The sequence below is a fragment of the Schistocerca cancellata genome, unplaced genomic scaffold, assembly GCF_023864275.1.
Source record: "Schistocerca cancellata isolate TAMUIC-IGC-003103 unplaced genomic scaffold, iqSchCanc2.1 HiC_scaffold_1147, whole genome shotgun sequence".
NCBI lineage: Eukaryota > Metazoa > Arthropoda > Insecta > Orthoptera > Acrididae > Schistocerca > Schistocerca cancellata.
Window position 1 is genome coordinate 535236 of NW_026047146.1, and position 23121 is coordinate 558356.

At 40.3% G+C, this 23121-nt stretch overlaps 1 protein-coding gene across 1 annotated transcript in view; it reads right to left on the minus strand.

The window, feature by feature from the left end:
• Nucleotides 1-328: 328 nt before the first annotated feature.
• The window catches only part of LOC126159809 (zinc finger protein 493-like), a 116750-nt gene continuing 93957 nt past the window's right edge, over nucleotides 329-23121 (minus strand). The window contains exons 6-8 of the mRNA XM_049916611.1: nucleotides 1771-2064; nucleotides 1312-1671; nucleotides 329-848 (exon numbers count right to left, since the gene is read on the minus strand). Coding sequence (XP_049772568.1) covers nucleotides 329-848; nucleotides 1312-1671; nucleotides 1771-2064 — 1174 coding nt within the window. The remainder of the gene's footprint in view (nucleotides 849-1311; nucleotides 1672-1770; nucleotides 2065-23121) is intronic.

The following is a 23121-nucleotide window of genomic DNA, read 5'->3' on the forward strand; positions in this document are numbered from 1 at the left end:
TGTAAGGATTTATCACAAATCACAATCTTCTTGTCGCAAGATCGATAGGAAAAAGGAGCAGTGCTAATGACAAAAACACATTTGATTCATGTTTCTGGAGTATTTGGTAATACCATTTCTTGACATCTGAAGCTACAGATATGAATTTTTTTGTCACATTATCTGTTAGCACTCTATAGTACACATCATTGCAAGTTTTTTCACAATTCTACCAGATTTTAATGTTATTTCACAGAAAGTACAATTTATTGTCCCCTGGCATATACATTATTTTATAGGCCTTGAGGGTACCAACCACGAAAACCTACTTGTGTAAACTAACACATACTTACAGTTTCTTTCTGATATGAAGTAATGCATGTGTCTTGAGAGTATCCAAGTAAGTGAAACTTCTGTCACAAATACCACATTTGTGAGGTCCACTTCCAGTGTGTTCAAATGCATGTGTCTTGAGATCACCTGATGTAGCAAAAGATTTCCTACAGATCTCACATTTGTGAGGTTTCTTTCCAGTGTGAATTAATGTGTGTTTCTTAAGATTGCCTATGATAGTAAAAGATTTCCCACAAATATCACATTTATGAGGTTTGATTCCAGTGTGAATTAGTGTGTGTATTTTGAGATAGCTTGACATGGCAAAACATTTCCCACAAAACTGACATTTATGAGGTTTGATTCCAGTGTGAATGAATGTGTGTATCTTGAGATTGCTTGACATGGCAAAACATTTCCCACAAATCTCACATTTGTGAGGTTTCTTTCCAGTGTGAAAGAATACATGTCTGTTGAGGTCGTCTTTCATAGCAAAAGATTTCCCACACATCTCACATTTGTGAGGTTTCTTTCCACTGTGAATTAATACATGTCTGTTAAGATTGCTTAATGTAGTAAAAGATTTCCCACAATTCTCACATTTGTGAGTTTTCTTTCTAGTGTGAAATAATGTGTGTCTTGAGATGGTCTGCCCTAGCAAAAGATTTCCCACAAATCTCACATTTGTGCGGTTTCTTTCCAGTGTGAATTAATACGTGTTTCCTGAGATGTCCTGACATAGTGAAAGATTTCCCACAAATCTCACATTTGTGTGGTTTCTTTCCAGTGTGAATTAAAATGTGATTCTTGAGAACGCCTGACCGAGCAAAAGATTTCCCACAAATCTCACATTTGTGAAGTTTCTTTCCAGTGTGAAGCAATGTGTGTGTTTTGAGATGGTTTGCCCTAGCAAAAGATTCCCCACACATCACACATTTGTGAGGTTTCTGTCGAGTGTGAATTAATGTGTGAGCCTTTAGATAACGTGACTGGGCAAACCATTTGTCACAAATATCACATTTGTGAAGTCTTCTCCCAGTATGAATGTAAACATGTGTCTTGAGATCACATGACCTAGCAAACAATTTGCCACAAATACCACATCTGTGAGTTCTGTTTGCAGTAAGTAGATCAGCCTGGGCACTGACATTAACAGCTATAGACAAAGTTCCATAATTACTTGTTTTCTCTCTATCATTTCTCATATGTGTGTTACACATGTCATTAGAGGGCTTCTTTGAATCTTTCCAAGTTTCCTTACGTGAAGACTGCTCATTGTGTTCTGTGACAGAAACTTCTGCCTCGCTATCCAACAAGTTAGTGGTTTCATGCCCATCACTATGTCCATATTTTTCATGACTGTAAGCAGTTAAAACTTGACAATTCTCACTCATTCTCATATGCTTTTTCAAGCCAACATTACTGTGAAATACCTCACCACACCACTTACAAACATACGAAGGTGGTTGCATTCCATCAATGTGCACAAACACATGCATTATGAGTCCGTATTTTGAAGAAAAGCTCTGTTGGCAGAGATTACAGCTATATACATGTAATTCCTTTTCCCTCGTACTACAGTCATGTTGGGTGGCAACTGAGCATTCCTTATCAATTGTCACATCTTCTGTATTGGTACTGAACCCATGTGTTGACTTCTCCATGTCTATCACCAACTCATCCTGGACCAGTCTATGGTGACAAGTTTCTTCACATGATATGCTACAACTTCCACCAGTAGTCTGAGTAAATCTGAAGAGTGAGGAGGATAATGTTAAATATTGAGATTTACAACAAAGAAACAATATTTGAGTGACCATAAATCTAGTACTATAGGCCACAAGTCCTAAAAGTGCATAAGAATTTACATATTCAGTAACTGTTACTGATTTAAAATTATAATATTCCACCAGAAGCAAAGAACTGATGAGATAAAAGTGGTTTAAAACGAAAATAACCAGAGGAAATTCAATAATGATTATTCTGAGTCACTGCTGATTTGATCTGAAATCTTTAGATGAGAACTAAAATACTTCACTTTCACATGTTACAATCTTTTTAAAATACAGTGCTACAAGTCAATAGTCTACAACAATCTATTAAATGTATCAAAAATGTATCAGTTACATGTTTTAATTCAAAATTTTTAAGTTCAAGGTATTACAGATTTATTTAAGAGAAATAATTTGTAAATGTTCTCTTCCATTATGTAATCTCTGTAAGTGCATTCTCTTTGTTTCGCCAACATTTTCACCTCTAGAAATGGTATATTTATTTCACCTGGTAAACAATTTATTTTGTTTCATTCCAAATAAATCAATTACTAGTGCAAGCATCAATATTTTCATTAGTTATCTACAATGGATGAAGATCAGCTGGACAATGACTGGTCATGAACAAGAATCAATGTGACATCAATCAAGGGAATAAATTTGCATACTGATGAATGAATGTGAATGACACACTTGCAGATGGTTTTAATCTAAAACTGTTTTTGGCACTGAAACTTGTATGAAGCCTTTCACAAATGGAAATACTGTCTGAACAGATGAAATGGTTGCAAAGTTTCTAGTACACTTAGAGTAAGCCTTTTTGAAAATTTTTACATCTTCCCAACATCTGGTCTCCTGGCATTGCAGAACACCGTTGACTGAAGGACACACACATAAATGGTCACATCATCACCCATTAAATACTGAAGGGTAACACTACATACTGAGTGGCAGTGATAACAGCTGATGCATGAGCTACACCTGTAGTATCTGGGTTTCGTTATTATACCTGCAGTTAAACCCTTTCCCACAGAACAGAACTGTAATGCTTTTCAGGTCCCCAGTATGTACATCACTCGGATATGAAACATTACAAACTACTGAAGGTGTGCAGGCTCCAGTGTTTCCTTTTGTTCTGACTATACCTTTTCACTTTTTTGCACTGTGTTGAGTATATAGTTTTGTTTTGGCACGGTATCTGGTAAATTTCGAGTGTTTGTGAACAATTAATTGGATCACACGATTTTTTAAATGTAACTGGTGTGTCACATTCTAGAAGTTGACAACTGAATCACTAAATATTGTAACTTTTATAACTCAATAATTTACAACTTGTACTTTCATACATATGTAAGTGAAGTAACTGAACACTAATAATGATAAAACAAATCAGAAAAATATGCAAATAAGGTTTCAAACAAATATCTTTGTTTGTCAAAGTACTAGAAGTAAAACTTACAATTAAAATTTTACAACATGCCAGTCAACCGTAATCAAACCAGAATAAGAAACAATTTCTGGAAAGCTTTAGCAATAAATAAATTTTGATGTTAATTATTTATCAATTGTTTGAGAGACCACCACATGAGCATTGTGTAGATACTGGGTGCTTGTGTCATATCCCTAATCTTTACTGCACAACATTTCGTGTGGCAGGTACATTGATAAACTATTCATCTACATCTACACAATTACTCTGCTATTCACAGTGCCTCGCAGACGGTTCAATGAATCACTTTCAAATTCACGCTCTACAATTCCACTCTCGAACGGCGCGCAGGAAAAACGAGCACTTAAATTTTTCTGTACGAGCCCTGATTTCTCTTATTTTATCGTGATGATCATTTCTCCCTATGTAAGTGGGTGCCAACAGAATGTTTGCACAATCGGAGGAGAAAACTGGCGATTCAAATTTCATGAGAAGATCCTGGCGCAACGAAAAACGCCTTTGTTTTCATGACTGCCACTCCAATTCATATACCATGTCTCTGACACTATGTCCCCTACTTCGCGATAATACAAAACGAGCTGCCCTTCTTTGTACTTTTGTCAGTGTCATCCGTCAGTCCCATCTGACGCAGATCCCACACCACACAGCAATACTCCAGAAAAGGGTGGACAAGCGTGGTGTAAGCAGTCTCTTTAGTAGACCTGTTGCACCTTCTAAGTGTTCTGCCAATGAATTGGAGTCTTTGGTTTGCTCTGATGTTGTTGTGGTCTGCAGTCCTGAGACTGGTTTGATGCAGCTCTCCATGCTACTCTATCCTGTGCAAGCTTCTTCATCTCCCAGTACCTACTGCAACCTACATCCTTCTGCATCTGTTTGGTGTATTCATCTCTTGGTCTTCTTCTACGATTTTTACCCTCCAAGCTGCCCTCCAATGCTAAATTTGTGATCCCTTGATGCCTCAGAACAAGTCCTACCAACCAGTCCTCCTTCTTGTCAAGTTGTGCCACAACTCCTCTTCTCCCCAATTCTAGTCAATACCTCCTTATTAGTTATGTGATCTACCCATCTAATCTTCAGCATTGTTCTGTAGCACCACATTTCGAAAGCTTCTCTTCTCTTTTTGTCCAAACTATTTATTCTCCATACAAATACTTTCAGAAACGACCTCCTGACACTTAAATCTGTACTCGATGTTAACAAATTTCTCTTCTTCAGAAACGCTTTCCTTGCCATTGCCAGTCTACATTTTATATCCTATCTACTTCGTCCATTGTCAGTTATTTTTCTCCCCAAATAGCAAAACTCATCTACTACTTTAAGTGTCTGATTTCCTAATCTAATTCCCTCAGCATCACCCGACTACATTCCATTATCCTCGTTTTGCTTTTGTTGATGTTCATCTTATATCCTCCTTTCAAAACACTGTACATTCTGTTCAGCTGCTCTTCCAAGTCCTTTGGTGTATCCGACATAATTACAATGTCATCACGAACCTCAAAGTTTTTTTTTCTTCTGCATGGATTTTAATACCTACTCCGAATTTTTCTTTTGTTTCCTTTACTGTTCGCTCAATATACAGATTAAATAACATCGAGGAGATGCTACAACCCTGTCTCACTCCCTTCCCAACCACCGCTTACCTTTCATGCCCCTCTACTCTTAATTGCCATCTGTTATCTGTACAAAATGTAAATAGCCTTTAACTCCCTGTATTTTACCCCTGCCACCTTTAGAATTTGAAAGAGTATTCCAGTCAAAATTGTCAAAAGCTTTCTCTAAGTCTACAAATGCTAGAAACATAGGTTTGCCTTTCCTTAATGTTTCTTCTAAGATAAGTCAGAGTGTCAGTATTCCTCACATGTTCCAATAGTTCTACGGAATCCAAACTGATCTTCCCAGAAGCCGGCCTGTAACAGTTTTTCCATTCGTCTATAACGAATTCACGTTAGTATTTTGCAGCTGTGACATATTAAACTGATACTTCGGTAATTTTCACTTCTGTCAACACCTACTTTCTTCAGGATTGCAATTATCATATTCTTCTTGAAGTCGAGGGTATGTCGCCTGTCTCATAGATCTTGCTCACCAGATGGTAGTTTTGTCAGGACTGGCTCTTCCAAAGCCTTCAGTAGTTCTAATGAAATGTTGTCCACTCCCGGGGCCTTGTTTCGACTCAGGTCTTTCAGTGCTCTGTCAAACTCTTTATGCAGTATCGTATCTCCCATTTCATTTTCATCTAAATCCTCTTCCATTTCCATAATATTGTCCTCAAGCAAATCGCACTTGTAGAGACCCTCTATACAGGGTGTTACAAAAAGGTACAGCCAAATTTTCAGGAAACATTCCTCACAAACAAATAAAGAAAAGATGTTATGTGGGCATGTGTCCGGAAACGCTTAATTTCCTTGTTAGAGCTCATTTTAGTTTCGTCAGTATGTACTGTAATTCCTCGATCCACTGCCAGTTGGCCCAATTGAAGGAAGGTAATGTTGACTTCGGTGCTTGTGTTGACATGCGACTCACTGCCCTACAGTACTATCATCACGCACATCAGTACGTAGCATCAACAGGTTAGTGTTCATCACGAATGTAGTTTTGCAGTCAGTGCAATGTTTACAAATGCGGAGTTGGGAGATGCCCAATTGATGTATGGATTAGCACGGGGCAATAGCAGTGTGTTTGTATTGAGACAGATTTCCAGAACGTAGGTGTCCTGACAGGAAGACGTTCGAAGCAATTGATCGGCGTCTTAGGGAGCATGGAACATTCCAGCCTACGACTCGCGACTGGGAAAGACCTACAATGACCAGGACACCTGCAATGGACGAGGCAATTCTTCGTGCAGCTGACGATAACCCTAATGTCAGCACCAGAGAAGTTGCTGCTGTACAAGGTAACGATGACCACGTCACTGTATGGAGAGTGCTACGGTAGGACCAGTTGTTTCCGTACCATGTACAGCGTGTGCAGGCACTATCAGCAGCTGATTGGCCTCCACGGGTACACTTCTGTGAATGGTTCATCCAACAATGTGTCAATCCCCATTTCAGTGCAAATGTTCTCTTCATTTTTACGTGATCAAATTGTAAATTTTCACAATCAACATGTGTGGGCTGATGAGAACCCGCACGCAATTGTGCAATCACGTCATCAACACAGGTTTCCGTGAACGTTTGGGCAGGCATTGTTGGTGATGTCTTGATTGGGCCCCATGTTCTTCCACCTACGCTGAATGGAGCACGTTATCATGATTTCATACGAAATACTCTACCTGTGCTGCTAGAACATGTGCTTTTACAAGTACGACACAACATGTGGTTCATGCATGATGTAGCTCCTGCACATTTCAGTCGAAGTGTTCGTACACTTCTCAACAACAGATTCGGTGACCGATGGATTGGTAGAGGCAGACCAATTCCATGGCCTCCACGCTCTCCTGACCTCAACCCTCTTGACTTTCATTTATGGGGGCATTTGAAAGCTCTTGTCTCCGCAACCCCGGTACCAAATGTAGAGACTCTTCATGCTCGTATTGTGGATGGCTGTGATACAATACGCCATTCTCTAGGGCTGCATCAGTGCATCAGGGATTCCATGCGAGGGAGGGTGGATGCATGTATCCTCGCTAATGGAGGAAATTTTGAAAATTTCCTGTAACAAAGTGTTTGAACTCACGCTGCTACGTTCTGTTGCTGTGTGTTTCCATTCCATGATTAATATGATTTGAAGAGAAGTAATAAAATGACCTCTAACATAGAAAGTAAGCATTTCCGGACACATGCCCCCATAACATATTTTCTTTCTTTGTGTGTCAGGAATGTTTCCTGAAACTTGGCCGTACCTTTTTGTAACACCCTGTATACTCCTTCCACCTTTCTGCTTTTCCTTCTTTGCTTAGGGCTGGGTTTCCATCTGAGCTCTTGATATTCATACAAGTGGCTCTCTTTTCTCCAAATGTCTCTCTAATTTTCCTGTAGGCAGTATCTACCTTACCCCTAGTGAGATAAGCCTTTACAGCCTTACATTTGTCCTCTAGCCATCCCTGCTTGGCCATTTTGCACTTCCTGTCGATCTCATTTTTGAGACGTTTGTATTCCTTTTTGCCTGCTTCCTTTCCTGCATTTTAATATTTTCTCCTTTCATCAATTAAATTCAATATTTCTTCTGTTACCCAAGGATTTCTACTAGCCCTCGTCTTTTTACCTACTTGATCCTCAGCTGCCTTCACTATTTCATTCCTCAAAGCTACCTATTCTTCTTCTACTGTATTTCTTTCCCCTATTCGTGACAATTGTTCCATTATCCTCTCCCTGAAACTCTGTATGACCTCTGATTTAGTCTGTTTATCCAGATCCCATCTCCTTAAATTCCCATTGCAGTTTCTTCAGTTTTAATATACAGTTCATAACCAATAGATTGTGGTCAGAGTCCACATCTACCCCTGGATTGTCTTAAAATTTAAAACCTGGTTCATAAGTCTCTGTCTTACCATTATAGAATCTATCTGATCCATTTTAGTATCTCCAGGATTCTTCCATGTGTACAACCTTCTTTTATGATTCTTTAACTAAGTGTTAGCTATGATTAAGTTATGCTCTGTGCAAAATTCTACCAGACGGCTTCCTCTTTCATTTCTTACCCCCCATCCATATTCACCTACTATGTTTCCTTCTCTCCCTTTTTCTCTACCCACAATATTATCTATGTGATCGTTCGAATTTAGGTTATTTGTAATCCGTAAGTATTTAGTTGAATTTACAGCCTTCAGTTTTGTGTGACTTATCGCGTAATTGTAATTTAGCACACTTCTTTTAAGACTCATCTGAATAACTTCATACTTTCCCTTATTCAGGGTCAGATGCCACTTTCTGAACCATACAGATATCTTATGTAAATCATTTTGCAAGTCGTTTTTATCATCTGATAACTTTAGAAGACAGTAAATGACAGCATCATCTGCAAACAATTTAAGACGGCTACCCAGATTGTCTCTGATGTTAATATAGATCAGGAACAATAGCGGGGCCTATAACACTTCCTTGGGGAACGCCAGATATTACTTGTTTTACTCGATGACTTTCTGTCTATTAGTATGAACTGTGACCTTTATGACATGAAATCACGAATCCAGTCGCACAACTGAGGCGATATTCTGTAGGCACACAGTTTGGTTAGAAGACGCCTGTGAGGAACAGTATCGAAAGCCTTCTGTAAATCTAAAAATATGGAATCAATTTGACATTCCTTGCCGATAACACTTATTACTTCACGAGTATAAAGAGTCAGTTGTGTCTCACAAGAACGATATTTTCTGAAACCATGCTGACTATGTGTCAATAAATCGTTTTCTTCGAGGTACTTCATAATGTTTGAATACAGTATATGTTCCAAAACCCAACTGCAAATTGACGTTAGTGATATAGGTCTGTAATTTAGCGGATTACTCCTACTTCCTTTTTTGGGTACTTGTGTGACTTGAGCAATTTTCCAGTCTTTAGGTACGGATCTTTCGGTGAGCGAGTTGTCGTATATAATTGCTAAATATGGAGCTATTTTATCAGCATACTCTGAGAGAAACCTGACTGGTATACAATCTGGACCGGAGGCTTTGCGATTATTAAGTGATTTAAGCTGCTTTGTTACTCCGAGGATATCTAATTCTATGTTTCTCATCTTGGCAGTTGTTCTTGATTGGAATTCAGGAATATTTACTTCATCTTCTTTGGTGAAGGAGTTTCGGAAAACCGTGTTTAATAAATCTGCTTTAGTGGCACTATCTTCAGTGACTTCACCGTTGTTATCTCGCAGTCAAGGTATTGCGTGTTGCCACTGGTGTGCCTTATGTATGACCAGAATCTCTCTCAGTTTTCTGCCAGATTTCGAGACAGAATTTCGTTGTGGACATTATCGAAAGCATCTCGCATTGAAGTATGCGCCATATTTCGAACTTCTGTAAAACTTCGCCAATCTTGAGGATTTTGCGCTCTTTTAAATTTGGCATGCTTTTTTCGTTGCTTCTGCAACAACGATCTGACCCACCTAGTGTACCATGGGGGATGAGTGCCATTACTTATTAATTTATGTGGTATTTATCTCTCAATTGCTGTCGATACTATCTCTTTGAAAACATACCACAACTTTTCTACACTTACATGATCAGATCGGAAGGAGTGAAGACTGTCTCTTAAGAGGGCGTTAAGAGCATTTTTATCAGCTTTTTTAAATAGATATACTTTGCGTTTCTTTTTGATGGTTGCAGTGATGATGGAAGCGCATATGTATTTTATCAACACATATACTACAGCCTGGACATTAACACTGCTGATGGTTTACACCACATTTGTTAAAAATTTTGGCATGATAGCTGTTACCTCTATTTTATTCCTTCCTTTGTTCTCTCAATTTTCCAACCAAAGGGCTGTCATTATGAACAAAAACAGTTTCTCACAATCGATTTATCTATGCCGGCACCCCTCTACCCAACAACTAGTTGGGTTGGGGGATCAATGGGGATTTGCAACCTTTACTCAGTCTTTTGGCCGAGGCTGGTTGCAAAGTGCCATTACATATACAGGCTAGTATCACGATGGGGTCACCATTCCCAAAGTCCCTCCCCCCCCCCCTGTTCTGGGACATAATTAGTGAATTAGTGTACCCCAACTGTTTGCATCCAGTGTAATCCATGGGAAAATGGGAATGTCTGCAAGCTGTGTAAGTAAGGTGGAATGTGGGGACAAGCCTGCTATTCACCTAGCAGGCTGTAGAAAACCACCTAAAAACCACATCCAGGCTGGCCAGCACACTGGCCCTTCGTCGTTAATCTGCCAGGTAGATTCGATCCGGGGTCAGCACGCCTACTGGAATCCAGGAAGCAGTGTGTTAGTGCTCTCGGCTACCCTGGTGGGTCGTTTCTTACATCACCGTGAAACTATTACATCTGGTTCCACCTACTAAGGAAAGATACTCAATGCACTTGATGCCAGGGTTGGAGACTGTTGTGAATACAAGCAAGCCTATTAAATCTTTTCTCAGAAACATTAATATCATGCAAAGAAGGTATGTTCTTTTGAACATTTTTATATTATCAAGATTTTGTTTCATCACTGTTGAATCTCATCTAAAATATCTTCAGGGAAAAGTACACCTGATTTCTAGCTCAATGTCTCGATTCCTGACCAACGCATTACCACTAAGTCACAGGACAGGAATCTGCAAAGCATTGTTATATTGTCTAGCATAAACATTGCTTGGATTGTGCATGCCTCCATTTGACTTTCCCCTACAATAAAAGCAGGAGTCATGGTGATATGAGTATGTCTTCCGTTATCATTTCCACCACGACCACTACTACCACCAAGCCATTTTCTGAATTTGTATCACCAATTTCCATCATGTAATCTTGATGAATATTAGTGTCATCACAACTTCATAAATCATTTACCCAAATATACGTTGAAGTACAGTTCTCTTACTCTCAGAAGTCATGTATGATGATTGGTTTGTGGGTCGCTCAACTGCACAGTCATCAGTCCCAATTTTTACACAGTGTTTTTTTACACAGTCCAATGTAGCCACTGTCACGAATGATGATGACGATGATGATCAAATGATGAGGACAATGCAAACACCCAGTCATTAGGCAGAGAAGGTCCCCAACCCAGCCAGGAATCGAACCCAGGATCCCATGATCCAGAAGCAGCAATGTTAGCTACTAGATCACGAGCTGTGAACAGAACTCATGGAGAATAAGAAGTCTGATCAGACTGGTTTGAATGGTTAGGGAGACATGGGGCACACTGCATATTGTAAAAGACACTGACAGAGGTCACGACAATTATTACACTGTAATAACAATAAACACAATCTGTTGACAAAAACCCCTGCTGAGTGGCAATCATAGAACGAGTGTGGTATCTGCTAGACGTCATAGCAACTTTATTATGAATTTACCGAGGGTAAAATCGTCTGAAAAGCACCCTGTTTTCATAACAAGAAATCGATCCGAGGGGTTTTAACTGATTTTAATTAAACTGAGAGTGTTCGGGGTGGTGCAGTGTGGGCTCTATACTTTGCAGGATGCTGTAACATTGTAGGATGTATATTAACTGGTGTCCTCACAGAGCATGCTGAAAAAGAATTTTTCACTTTCCGCCACCAGGTGAAAATATGGCGCTATAAGCAGTGAGAATGAGGTAACCAGGCAGGAAAAAGAGAAGAACGATCAGACCAATGATAATGGTGGTTCTGGTACCTTTGTTAGGATATGATCAAAAGTCACATATTCAAAATGGTCTACTGACTCTGCAACATGATGTATCCATGACATGACATAGTTAATAGTTGTCTACATCATATACAGTGTAATCAGATTGACTGTCATCATATGATAGCTTACTGATCAGGGGTATCTGGATACATCCCCAATAAATCTTTCACATATCCCAACATCCGCATGTCACATGAATTTATATCAGAGGATCTCGAAGGCCACATATCTTGAAACTGCCTAGATATGATGCAGATGATACTGAAATTTACATGAAACCAATGGTTCACTCGACAAATGACACACCATCAAAATAATGGTACATGTATTTTCATGAAATGTTGGAATCACGTAGCATAAGAAGGTCCTTATAAAGTTCAGATGTCACTGTACTCCTAAGAGGTGCATGATGTGTCATTATCTTCGAGGAACACTGGCTGAAAATGAAGGGGCCTTGTGAAATCACACCACACTATCACATAAACTGGGTGCATTGGATGTTCCTGCACAAGATTTAGGAGGAAATCCCCCATATGTGACAGTTCTGTGCATTCACAGCCCCGTGCAGAGTAAAATATGCCTTGTCCATCCAAAGAATATTCCCCAGCCAAAAGTCGCTCATTTCCATGCATGCCAAAAATGAAGGCAAAATGAAAGCGTTGTAGCCTATCTTGGGGCTTCTTTAGCAGCACATTCATAGCCTTATAGATATACTAGTGTAAAATGTGTCACCAAATCTTTTTAACTGTTGACTGGGGGCAGGCACAGTCAGAGGTAGTGTGTGTGGGGGGGGGGGGAGAGAGAGGGGGGGAGAGAGGGGGGGGAGAGAGATCCTGTGAGAATGCTAGCACTTACTGCAGAATTTGAGGCATCTGCTGCATGATCAGCTGTAGCTAAAAGCAACTTCAACAACTGCTATGGCAATCTGCTGCACCACCCAATTCACTTATTTCTTCAAATTCCTTTATTGTATTCTTCAACACATTTATTGACATGGGGTCTCTTCACAGCCATTTATTTCAATGATATTCCTGCAATGCAGTGCTGCTGTTCTGATAAAACAGCTGTACCACTTGTGCACGGCGTTTCTTCTCAACAGGCACTTCATTTCATATGGAAGACATACCTTCTTAACTGGGTGTATATACAAACAACACAAATTTCCCAGCCAGAAACGCGCTTCCTAAGGTGAAAAACTTTTTATTGGGTGGAAGTTCATTTTTCCATGTTAAAAGATGGTATCGTTTCCACAGGAGCTGTAAACCTTATCAATCCATTGAATGGTTATGGATTTATAAGCCTGTATAGAGCTTTCTGGCAGTTTAGGAATCTCAACCTACCTGGAGATACGGGCGGGGGAGATACATCGGAGACAGAGAGCGGAAGGGAGAGTTAGAGATAAAACAGGAAAGGAACTAGTGCCTGAGGTGCACAGGATGGAAAGGGGATATGGGAGGGGAGGGGGGGAAGAGAGGGATGAGAGGACCCTTGTGCCTCCTCCCTGTGCTTCTGCTACTTTTACATGTAGCAGCTCCTATTCCAAGTGCCCTCGGCTCAGCATGCACAGGACCAAGATTTCAGTACAGTTCAAATGCATGTCATATTCACTGTTATGTGCATAAGCATCGAGCCATGAACACCTCCACTCCCATGGCCAGAGCTCCATCAACTATCATGCTGCTTTGCCCTGTGCACCTCACATCTCTGAGACCATTATGTCGTATGACGTCACTGCAATTAACATGTATGAAGTGTTGCATATGTTCGAATTATTTAAAATGCCTGTCCATACAAGAAACGTTTAAAAACTGGTCTACCTGTAACTCTCATTATGTTTTGTTACTATTGTATCAGTAGGAGGTTCTACTTTCTTTTTGAAACATCTATGCACAGCACTCTCTCAGCATTTGCATCTTGACAATGACTGATTAAGACATCGAGTGTACATATTAAAAACAAACAAGAAATCTCACTGCTAAGCATTCGATTTTCTATACTCAGTTAATTTCCTTTTTGTCCATGGCACACTGTAACGGGAGTGCTGATGATGAAGATATTGACGCAATTTGCTATTGTTGCTATGGTATTCCAGAAAATGTAATGAGAACAGTGTTGGTAAATATGTGAAGAGCAAGTGACTCTGAGAGAATTATCAGCCACACCACCTAAACGTCCTAAGCCCACAAGCATATATATGTAAGATGACGATGATGCCTGATGATCTATATCTACATGATAACTCTGAAATTCACGATTAAGAGTGTGGCAGATGGGCATAGAACCATAATTTTTAATTTACTACTCTACCATTCCACTCTCATTGCGTGCAGGGTTACATCTTTCCATGTGAGCTCTGATTTCTCGTACTTTTCTATGATGATAATTTCTCCCTACATAGATGGGCGCCAACAAAATATTATCAAACTCTGACGACAAAATTCGTGTTTGAAATTTCACGAAAATCTCTGGCTCTAGGGAAAAACGCCTTTGTTCTAATTACCGCCATCCAGTTCATGTATCGTATCCATAGCACTCTCTCCCTGATTTCGTGATAATACAAAAGGAGCTGTTATCCTTTAAATTGCTTTGATGTCCCACACCACACTGCACTACTCCACAAGAGGACAGACAAGCACAGTGTAAGCAGTTTCTTTAGTAGACCTGTTACATTTTCCAATGGTCTGCCAAAAAATCAATCTTTGGTTTGCTTTCTCCAGAGTATTATCTATATGAATGTTATGATTTAATTTACTCATAAGTGTAATCCCTACTATTTAGTTGAGTTCACAGCTTTTAGGTTTGTATGATTTATCGTGGTAACGAAATTTAGCACATTCCTTTCAATACTCATTTGGTTTACTTCATACTTTCTATTATTTACAGTCAGATGTCATTTTTCACATCATACAGATATCTTTATCACTTCACAATTCGTTTCGATCATCTGATGACTTTACAATAAGGTAAATGACAGCATAATCTGCAAACAATCAAAGAGAGCTGCTCAGATTGTCTCTTAAATCGTGTACATAGATCAGGTACAAGAGAGGGCCTATAACACTTACTTGGGAAACGTCAGATATTACTTCGATGACTTTCTGTCACATATTACGAACTGTTACCTTCCTGGTACAAAATCACGAATAAGTGCAAACAACTAGGATGATACTCCAGGGCACACAACGTAATCGGAAATCACTTGTGAGGAACAGTGTCAAAAGCTTTCTGTAAAACAAAAAATATGGAATCAATGTAATATCCATCTGCCCAAATCAGTCATTACTTTGCGAGAATAAAGAGCTTGTTGTGTTTCACAAGAATTATGTTCTCCAAATATGTGTTGTTATTTGTCCATAAATGATATCTTGAACGTAATTCACAATGTTCAAAAGATTATATTTTCCAAAATCCTACTGCAAAGTGGCGTTAGTGGTATGGGTGGGCATTTCATCGGATTACTCCCATTTCCTTTCTTGGGTTCCGGTCTAATTTGTGCTACTTTCCTGTCTTTGGGTACTGATCTTTCTGCAGTTGAAGAGTTGCATATGACTGCTAAGTATGGAGCTATTGTATCAGTATATTCTGAAAGGAACCTGGGTGGTGTACAGTCTGGCCCCAGAGGCATTGCCTTTCTTAAGTGTTAAGCTACTCCACCACGTTTAGGATACCCACTTCTAAGTTACTCAAGTAGGCAGTTATTCTTGATTAGAATTCTGGAATACTTCGCTTTTCCTGTGAAGGAATTGGTAAAATTCGTCTTCAGTAACTCGCTTTAGTAGCACTGTTGTCAATAACTTTACCATTGTTATTACGCAGTGGAGGTATTAATGCACCTTGTCAATTGTATACTTATCATACAACCAGAATTTCTTTGGGTTTTCTGCTAGATTTCGACACAGAGTGTCGTTCTGGAAACTATTAAAAGCCTCTCTCATTGAAGTTTGCACTACATTTCGAGCTTCTGTAAAACTTCGCCAATCCTGTGGATTTTGCATTCTTTTAAATTTGGCATGTGTATTTCATTGCTTCTCCAACACTGGTCTGACCTGTTTTGTGCCAGTACCACTTATTAATTTATTTGATATGTATCTCTCAGTTATTACTTATTTTAGTTTAAACCACATCTGGACTATGTTTAGAAAGACTTATCTGAAGGAGTGGAAACTGTCTCTTTGGGATGTGTCAAGTGAATTTTTATCTGCTTTTTCTGGGGTATGTATTATGCGTTTATTTTGGTGAGTTTTGATGTTGCAGTATTCACTCTTGTGAACTTTTCATGGCTCAACAACATTGTGGTCACTAATCCCTGTACCTGATATGCTCCCTGTTTGGCCATGGTTATTAAGATGTCAAAGATGTTTTCTCAACCATTTACACTTTCAATGCGTTTCTGAACTCACTGTGCAAAATAATTTTCGGACACACCATTCAGTTCGGTTTTGGACGACATTTTATGCCTACCACTGACATTGTATTTTCGCCAATATATCGAGGGTAGACTAAAGTCCCCACCAACTATAATTCTACGAGTGGCATACCTATTTCAAATGACAAGTTTTCTTTGAACTTTTCAGCATGTTTCATCCAAATCAGAGCATTGGTGAAGGGAACTTATTAATTTATTCCAGTTCATAGGTGTAAGCTCCACCCGTAATAATCATACTGTGTAGGCTTTCAAAGTCAGCGTCCCCATTAGTTAAAACTTATGGCCTTAGAGGCCGTGATCAATATGTAAAACTACTACTTCCTGATGTTTCTTTGGCAACTGCGGGCAGCAGTGAGTCAATGCCTGGCAGCCAGGCTCTGGAGGTCCCAACATTGCCTGTCCATGATTTATTTGGCTCTGAGCACTATGGGACTTAACATCTCAGGTCATCAGTCCCCTAGAACTTAGAACTACGTAAACCTAACTAACCTAAGGACATCACATACATCCATGCCCTAGGCAGGATTCGAACCTGCGATCGTAGTGGTCGCGCGGTTCCAGACTGAAGCGCCTAGAACCGCTAGACCACCAGTGGCCGGCCATGACTTATTTCCTGTATTACAATGAGTTTCACGAACAAACAGAAGGCGTGGCCACAGGCAGCCCTCTGAGTCCAGCTGTTGCTAATCTTTTCATGGAATTTTTTGAACAGTAAGCGCTGCAGTCTGGCTGAAAAAGTCCTTTAAAGTGGTGTCGGTATGTGGATGGGACTTTTGTGATATGGAATCACAGTAGAGAGGAACTGTACTGTTTCTTGGTGTATCTGAATAGTATTAATCCAAAGATACAATTTACTATGGAGAAACAGAGGAATGGCAACTAAATTTTTTGGATGTATCAGCAATTAAACAGGCAATGGGATTCTAGGGCATAAGGTGTATAGAATAGAAACACATCGACTATTACCTCCATAAGCATTCGAACCATCATCCCAGGCAGAAGAGATGTGACATTAAAACATTGGTGGACAGAGCTAGTAAGTTTATTTTCAAGTTGATCTAAATCATTTACGAATGGCTGTTAAGAAAAAATGGATACGCCGACAACGACATCGAGCGAGCACTTCAGCCCAGAAGAAAAGTATGTGACAACATGCAGCAACAACTGTCAGCTGGAAAAGTTTTTCTTCTATTTATTCACAATATTACGGACTGTATTGGGAAAGTTTTGGCCAACCGAACACAAAAGGAACTGTCGACTGGGATATACCGACAAATCAGCTGTAGCAAAACATGTTTTTAAGGAAGGTGATCATGAAATAAAATTTAGTGAGACATGCGTGTTAGCCAGAACATCGATTATTATGCACGTATGTATAGGAAAGCTATAGAAATTATGGAACACCACAATGATTTCAACACAAAAGAGGACGGCTTAAAGTTAGACAGGATATTGTGGTCGACTTTGTTCCAACGATGTGACGATCGATTACATTCATTCAAGAATAATGATGTTTGTCAGAGACAGATTTATAGTCGGCCCCACGTGACATATGTTGGTGCCCTCTATGCACACTATATAAACGGGAAATCCATGGCCTGGCAGCCATCGTTTACTCACCTCCGAAGGGTAGGCAACGAAACGTCAGGAAGAGGTAGTTTTACAGATAGACCATGACATCTGAGGTCAGAACTTTTCATTGATCGCTACCCTTACTACCTCACAGGAGCTATCTACTTAAATTTCACTACAGGGTGAACTACTTCAAATGGTTCAAATGGCTGTGAGAACTATGGGACTCAACTGCTGTGGTCATTTGTCCCCTAGAACTTAGAACTACTTAAACCTAACTAACCTAAGGATATCACACACATCCATGCCCGAGGCAGGATTCGAACCTGCGACCGTAGCAGTCACACGGTTCCGGACTGCGCGCCTAGAACCGCGAGACCACCGCGGCCGGCTCGTAAACTACTTCGAACAGCAATGAACACTACACCACCAAATGTATTTCATCTATTCTTTGCGAGCATGCTTAGGTCTCTTCAAAAATTTTAGCTGAACTTATTTAAATACCTATAACGATTTGAGATTCGGTGCTTCCTGTTAGAGCTTTCAGCCCTCGATCTTTTCTAATGCAACTACGACAATTTACAGCTACGATACTTACTGTGTTGTATCTACCCTCTTTCTGTGTTCTACTTGCAGCCTTTGAAACTGAAGCACTTTCTGAATTTACCTGAGACCCTCTAATTTAAAAAAAAAAAAGCCCAGTCCCCTCTACACATCCGCATACTCGTGGAACTGCTTCCTTTGTGTAGTTGACTCCTGAGCCATTTAGCTGAATCCGTAAATCCACCACCTTCTGACGCTAGTTGGGGAATCTGCAACCTACACAGCTGCAGAACTGTCTGGGACTCTGATTCAGACATTCACTCCACTCTGTATAAAAGAACCACCTTCAGTTCTGCCCATGATGCTTCAGATGGTGAGCTCCGCCTTCGTCTCGCATACATCTACATCTACATCTATACTCCGCGAGCCACCTTACGGTGTGTGGCGGAGGGTACTTATTGTACCACTATCTGATCCCCCCTTCCCTGTTCCATTCACGAATTGTGCGTGGGAAGAACGACTGCTTGTAAGTCTCCGTATTTGCTCTAATTTCTCGGATCTTTTCGTTGTGATCATTACGCGAGATATATGTGGGCGGTAGTAATATGTTGCCCATCTCTTCCCGGAATGTGCTCTCTCGTAATTTCGATAATAAACCTCTCCGTATTGCGTAACGCCTTTCTTGAAGTGTCCGCCACTGGAGCTTGTTCAGCATCTCCGTAACGCTCTCGCGCTGACTAAATGTCCCCATGACGAATCGCGCTGCTTTTCGCTGGATCATGTCTATCTCTTCTATTAATCCAACCTGGTAAGGGTCCCATACTGATGAGCAATACTCAAGAATCGGACGAACCAGCGTTTTGTAAGCTACTTCTTTCGTCGATGAGTCACATTTTCTTAGAATTCTTCCTATGAATCTCAACCTGGCGCCTGCTTTTCCCACTATTTGTTTTATGTGATCATTCCACTTCAGATCGCTCCGGATAGTAACTCCTAAGTATTTTACGGTCGTTACCGCTTCCAATGATTTACCACCTATGGCATAATCGTACTGGAATGGATTTCTGCCCCTATGTATGCGCATTATATTACATTTATCTACGTTTAGGGAAAGCTGCCAGCTGTCGCACCATGCATTAATCCTCTGCAGGTCTTCCTGGAGTACGTACGAGTCTTCTGATGTTGCTACTTTCTTGTAGACAACCGTGTCATCTGCAAATAGCCTCACGGAGCTACCGATGTTGTCAACTAAGTCATTTATGTATATTGTAAACAATAAAGGTCCTATCACGCTTCCTTGCGGTACTCCCGAAATTACCTCTACATCTGCAGATTTTGAACCGTTAAGAATGACATGTTGTGTTCTTTCTTCTAGGAAATCCTGAATCCAATCACAAACCTGGTCCGATATTCCGTAAGCTCGTATTTTTTTCATTAAACGTAAGTGCGGAACCGTATCAAATGCCTTCCTGAAGTCCAGGAATACGGCATCAATCTGCTCGCCAGTGTCTACGGCACTGTGAATTTCTTGGGCAAATAGGGCGAGCTGAGTTTCACATGATCTCTGTTTGCGGAATCCATGTTGGTTATGATGAAGGAGATTTGTATTATCTAAGAACGTCATAATACGAGAACACAAAACATGTTCCATTATTCTACAACAGATTGACGTAAGCGAAATAGGCCTATAATTATTCGCATCTGATTTATGACCCTTCTTGAAAATGGGAACGACCTGCGCTTTCTTCCAGTCGCTAGGTACTTTACGTTCTTCCAGCGATCTACGATAAATTGCTGATAGAAAGGGGGCAAGTTCTTTAGCATAATCACTGTAGAATCTTAAGGGTATCTCGTCTGGTCCGGATGCTTTTCCGCTACTAAGTGATAGCAGTTGTTTTTCAATTCCGATATCGTTTATTTCAATATTTTCCATTTTGGCGTCCGTGCGACGGCTGAAGTCAGGGACCGTGTTACGATTTTCCGCAGTGAAACAGTTTCGGAACACTGAATTCAGTATTTCTGCCTTTCTTCGGTCGTCCTCTGTTTCGGTGCCATCGTGGTCAACGAGTGACTGAATAGGGGATTTAGATCCGCTTACCGATTTTACATATGACCAAAACTTTTTAGGGTTCTTGTTTAGATTGTTTGCCAATGTTTTATGCTCGAATTCGTTGAATGCTTCTCTCATTGCTCTCTTTACGCTCTTTTTCGCTTCGTTCAGCTTTTCCTTATCAGCTATGATTCGACTACTCTTAAACCTATGATGAAGCTTTCTTTGTTTCCGTAGTACCTTTCGTACATGATTGTTATACCACGGTGGATCGTTCCCCTCGCTTTGGACCTTAGTCGCAAGACTGGCAGTCTTTACTAGCCAGTCGCCTGAAACCTGAGAGAACCTCTTCCAATCCAATGTGGCACATATTGTCAGCACCAACGTGAGCCACCACCTACTGCTTGCTATTCCTGCCTTTTATGGCATTTGGAAGCATCCATTTCCCATCTGTAAAGACTCCTCCCAGTATGCACATTGAATTCCTTCCCCTCCTATACAGTCGTTTCCCTAAATGGTGCCATTACACACCTAACACCGGAGCATCCAATCACCAGTAATACTACCCTCTGTCCTGTCTTGCACACTGAGAGGCTTTCTCTGGAACATGGCAAGCGACTTCATCTGGCTCATGGATTTCATCAGCCATAGACAGAAATCAAATTGTTCATCAGACAAACTGAGCAGGCTCTCCGATCAGCAACATGGAAATTCTTTCACTGCCACCCACACGCTGGAATGAGTTCCCACTCTACCAGAAGTGAGAGGTTCAAATGGCTCTGGTGTATGGTCATCAGTCCCCTAGAACTTAGAACTACTTAAACCTAACTAAACTAAGGGCAGCACACAACACCTAGTCAGCACAACGCAGAGAAAAATCACTGACCCCACCGGGAATCGAACCCGGGCGCGGGAAGCGAGAATGCTACCGCACGACCACGAGCTGCGGACCAAGTGAGAGGTCAATCTCAGTATGGGCAGTACTCAATGTGACCGCAGCAGTGGACCAATAGGTGGACAACACTACCTGGAGCTGTGAGCGAAGAATCACCAACTTCATTCACATCTGAACACAGCAATTACTATACCTGTCCATACCAGAGTTGGCATGGTAAATAAACAGACATATACTAAGTATAAGAGTTGAAGGTAAGGAACACAGACAATATTTAAAATAAGTCGCTTCTTATGAAAACATGTCAGCTCACAGTACTCTGATGTACTACTGCTGCTACTATGAGAGCTACCACTGGATTGTGCGATCTAAGTGCTGCAAGTAACACAAAAAAAAGGAGTGATGCAATTCAGCCAGTGGTTCTATGGACCACACAGTTTATAAAGCTTATAGATGTGCCTGATAAATACACACAAAATACGGGATTTGAAGCTAAATAACAATAACAACAATAACAATAATAATACTATTACTACTATGATAATAGTAGATGTCGTGAAAATATACTTACAGCAACTGATAAATAATTCGCTCACTTGTGACAAACATCAAAGGATAAGAATGTCAAGTCGTGCATCAAAAGTCCCCATTGTGAGCCAATTTAAGTATTAATGCTGACGAACAGAGAAAATGAGCAAATAAGCTTCTAACGAACACTATCTGCTTTACTTGCAGGAAAGGTGAAGTCGTTGCAGCAGCAGGCATCTGGTGTCAACATAATGCTGTTCAATCAAACCTACTGTTTGAATACCAGTGGGTGTAAGCATGTTACTGTCAGTGTAATACCGAATAGGGAGTTCTAGTAAGTGGAATTTCTTGACAACCATCGATTTAGTGATGACAAAGTAATATTCGCCTTGCATCAATGACAATGACAATGCAATGTCTCAAAGCAGATGTCAGCCTTGTTCCACATAAAAGTTTGTTCTCCCCTGATGTTACAGGTGATCATACCATCTCTGTAGGGGATAGAGCTGGTACAGTTAAAATATTTAACAACAGAGGGAGCACAGATCTACAGGAGTTGATTTTTAATATTTTAATGAAATGCGGTACATGATGAGCTAGAGTGCTGGCAAACATTGCCGTCACATATTCTCCAAGTAATTTACTGTCGATAGCTTGCCAAAATCTCCACTCATTGGAAACTACCATAGCTCGACTCCATGATGCATTCTGTGCATTGATGGAAGTGGAAATGTATGATTCATCATTACCGGATGTGGGCACTGGATTACGATCTTATTTAAGTTTGTTTATATACCAAGCTGTAAGTAGGAGTTTATAAAACCCCTCCATTTCAATGTAAATAAACAGTTACCACCATGACTAAGTGGACGAAACAGTCTCACCCCAAGGGTCTTTAAATGACTGGTCCTGCAATGATGAAGGTAGAAACCAGAAGAACGAGACGAATGGACCATTACTTCCTGATATTAGAGGTGCTTTGGTTATTGGGGTTTCATGCTGCGGAAAATAATTACTTTTTACACTGTTGACATATCCTGTGGGAGTCCACTTAGAGCATGTATATATATTTTTCAAAAATTCTGTTTCAATCAAAATATTAGCTACTTCAGGAGATTTTGCATGGAGTTAAGGTACTAACATACTAAACTGCCAACAAAAGCAGTGATATTCCACCACTTGAAAACGTAAAACCAAACAGCATATTCATTTGGGCAACATCTTCGTGGAAAATCAGGATATCCGCCGACATTTCTGCTTTGCTCGCCACATGGAAGTGAATATAATCTATTTGAGTGAGACATACA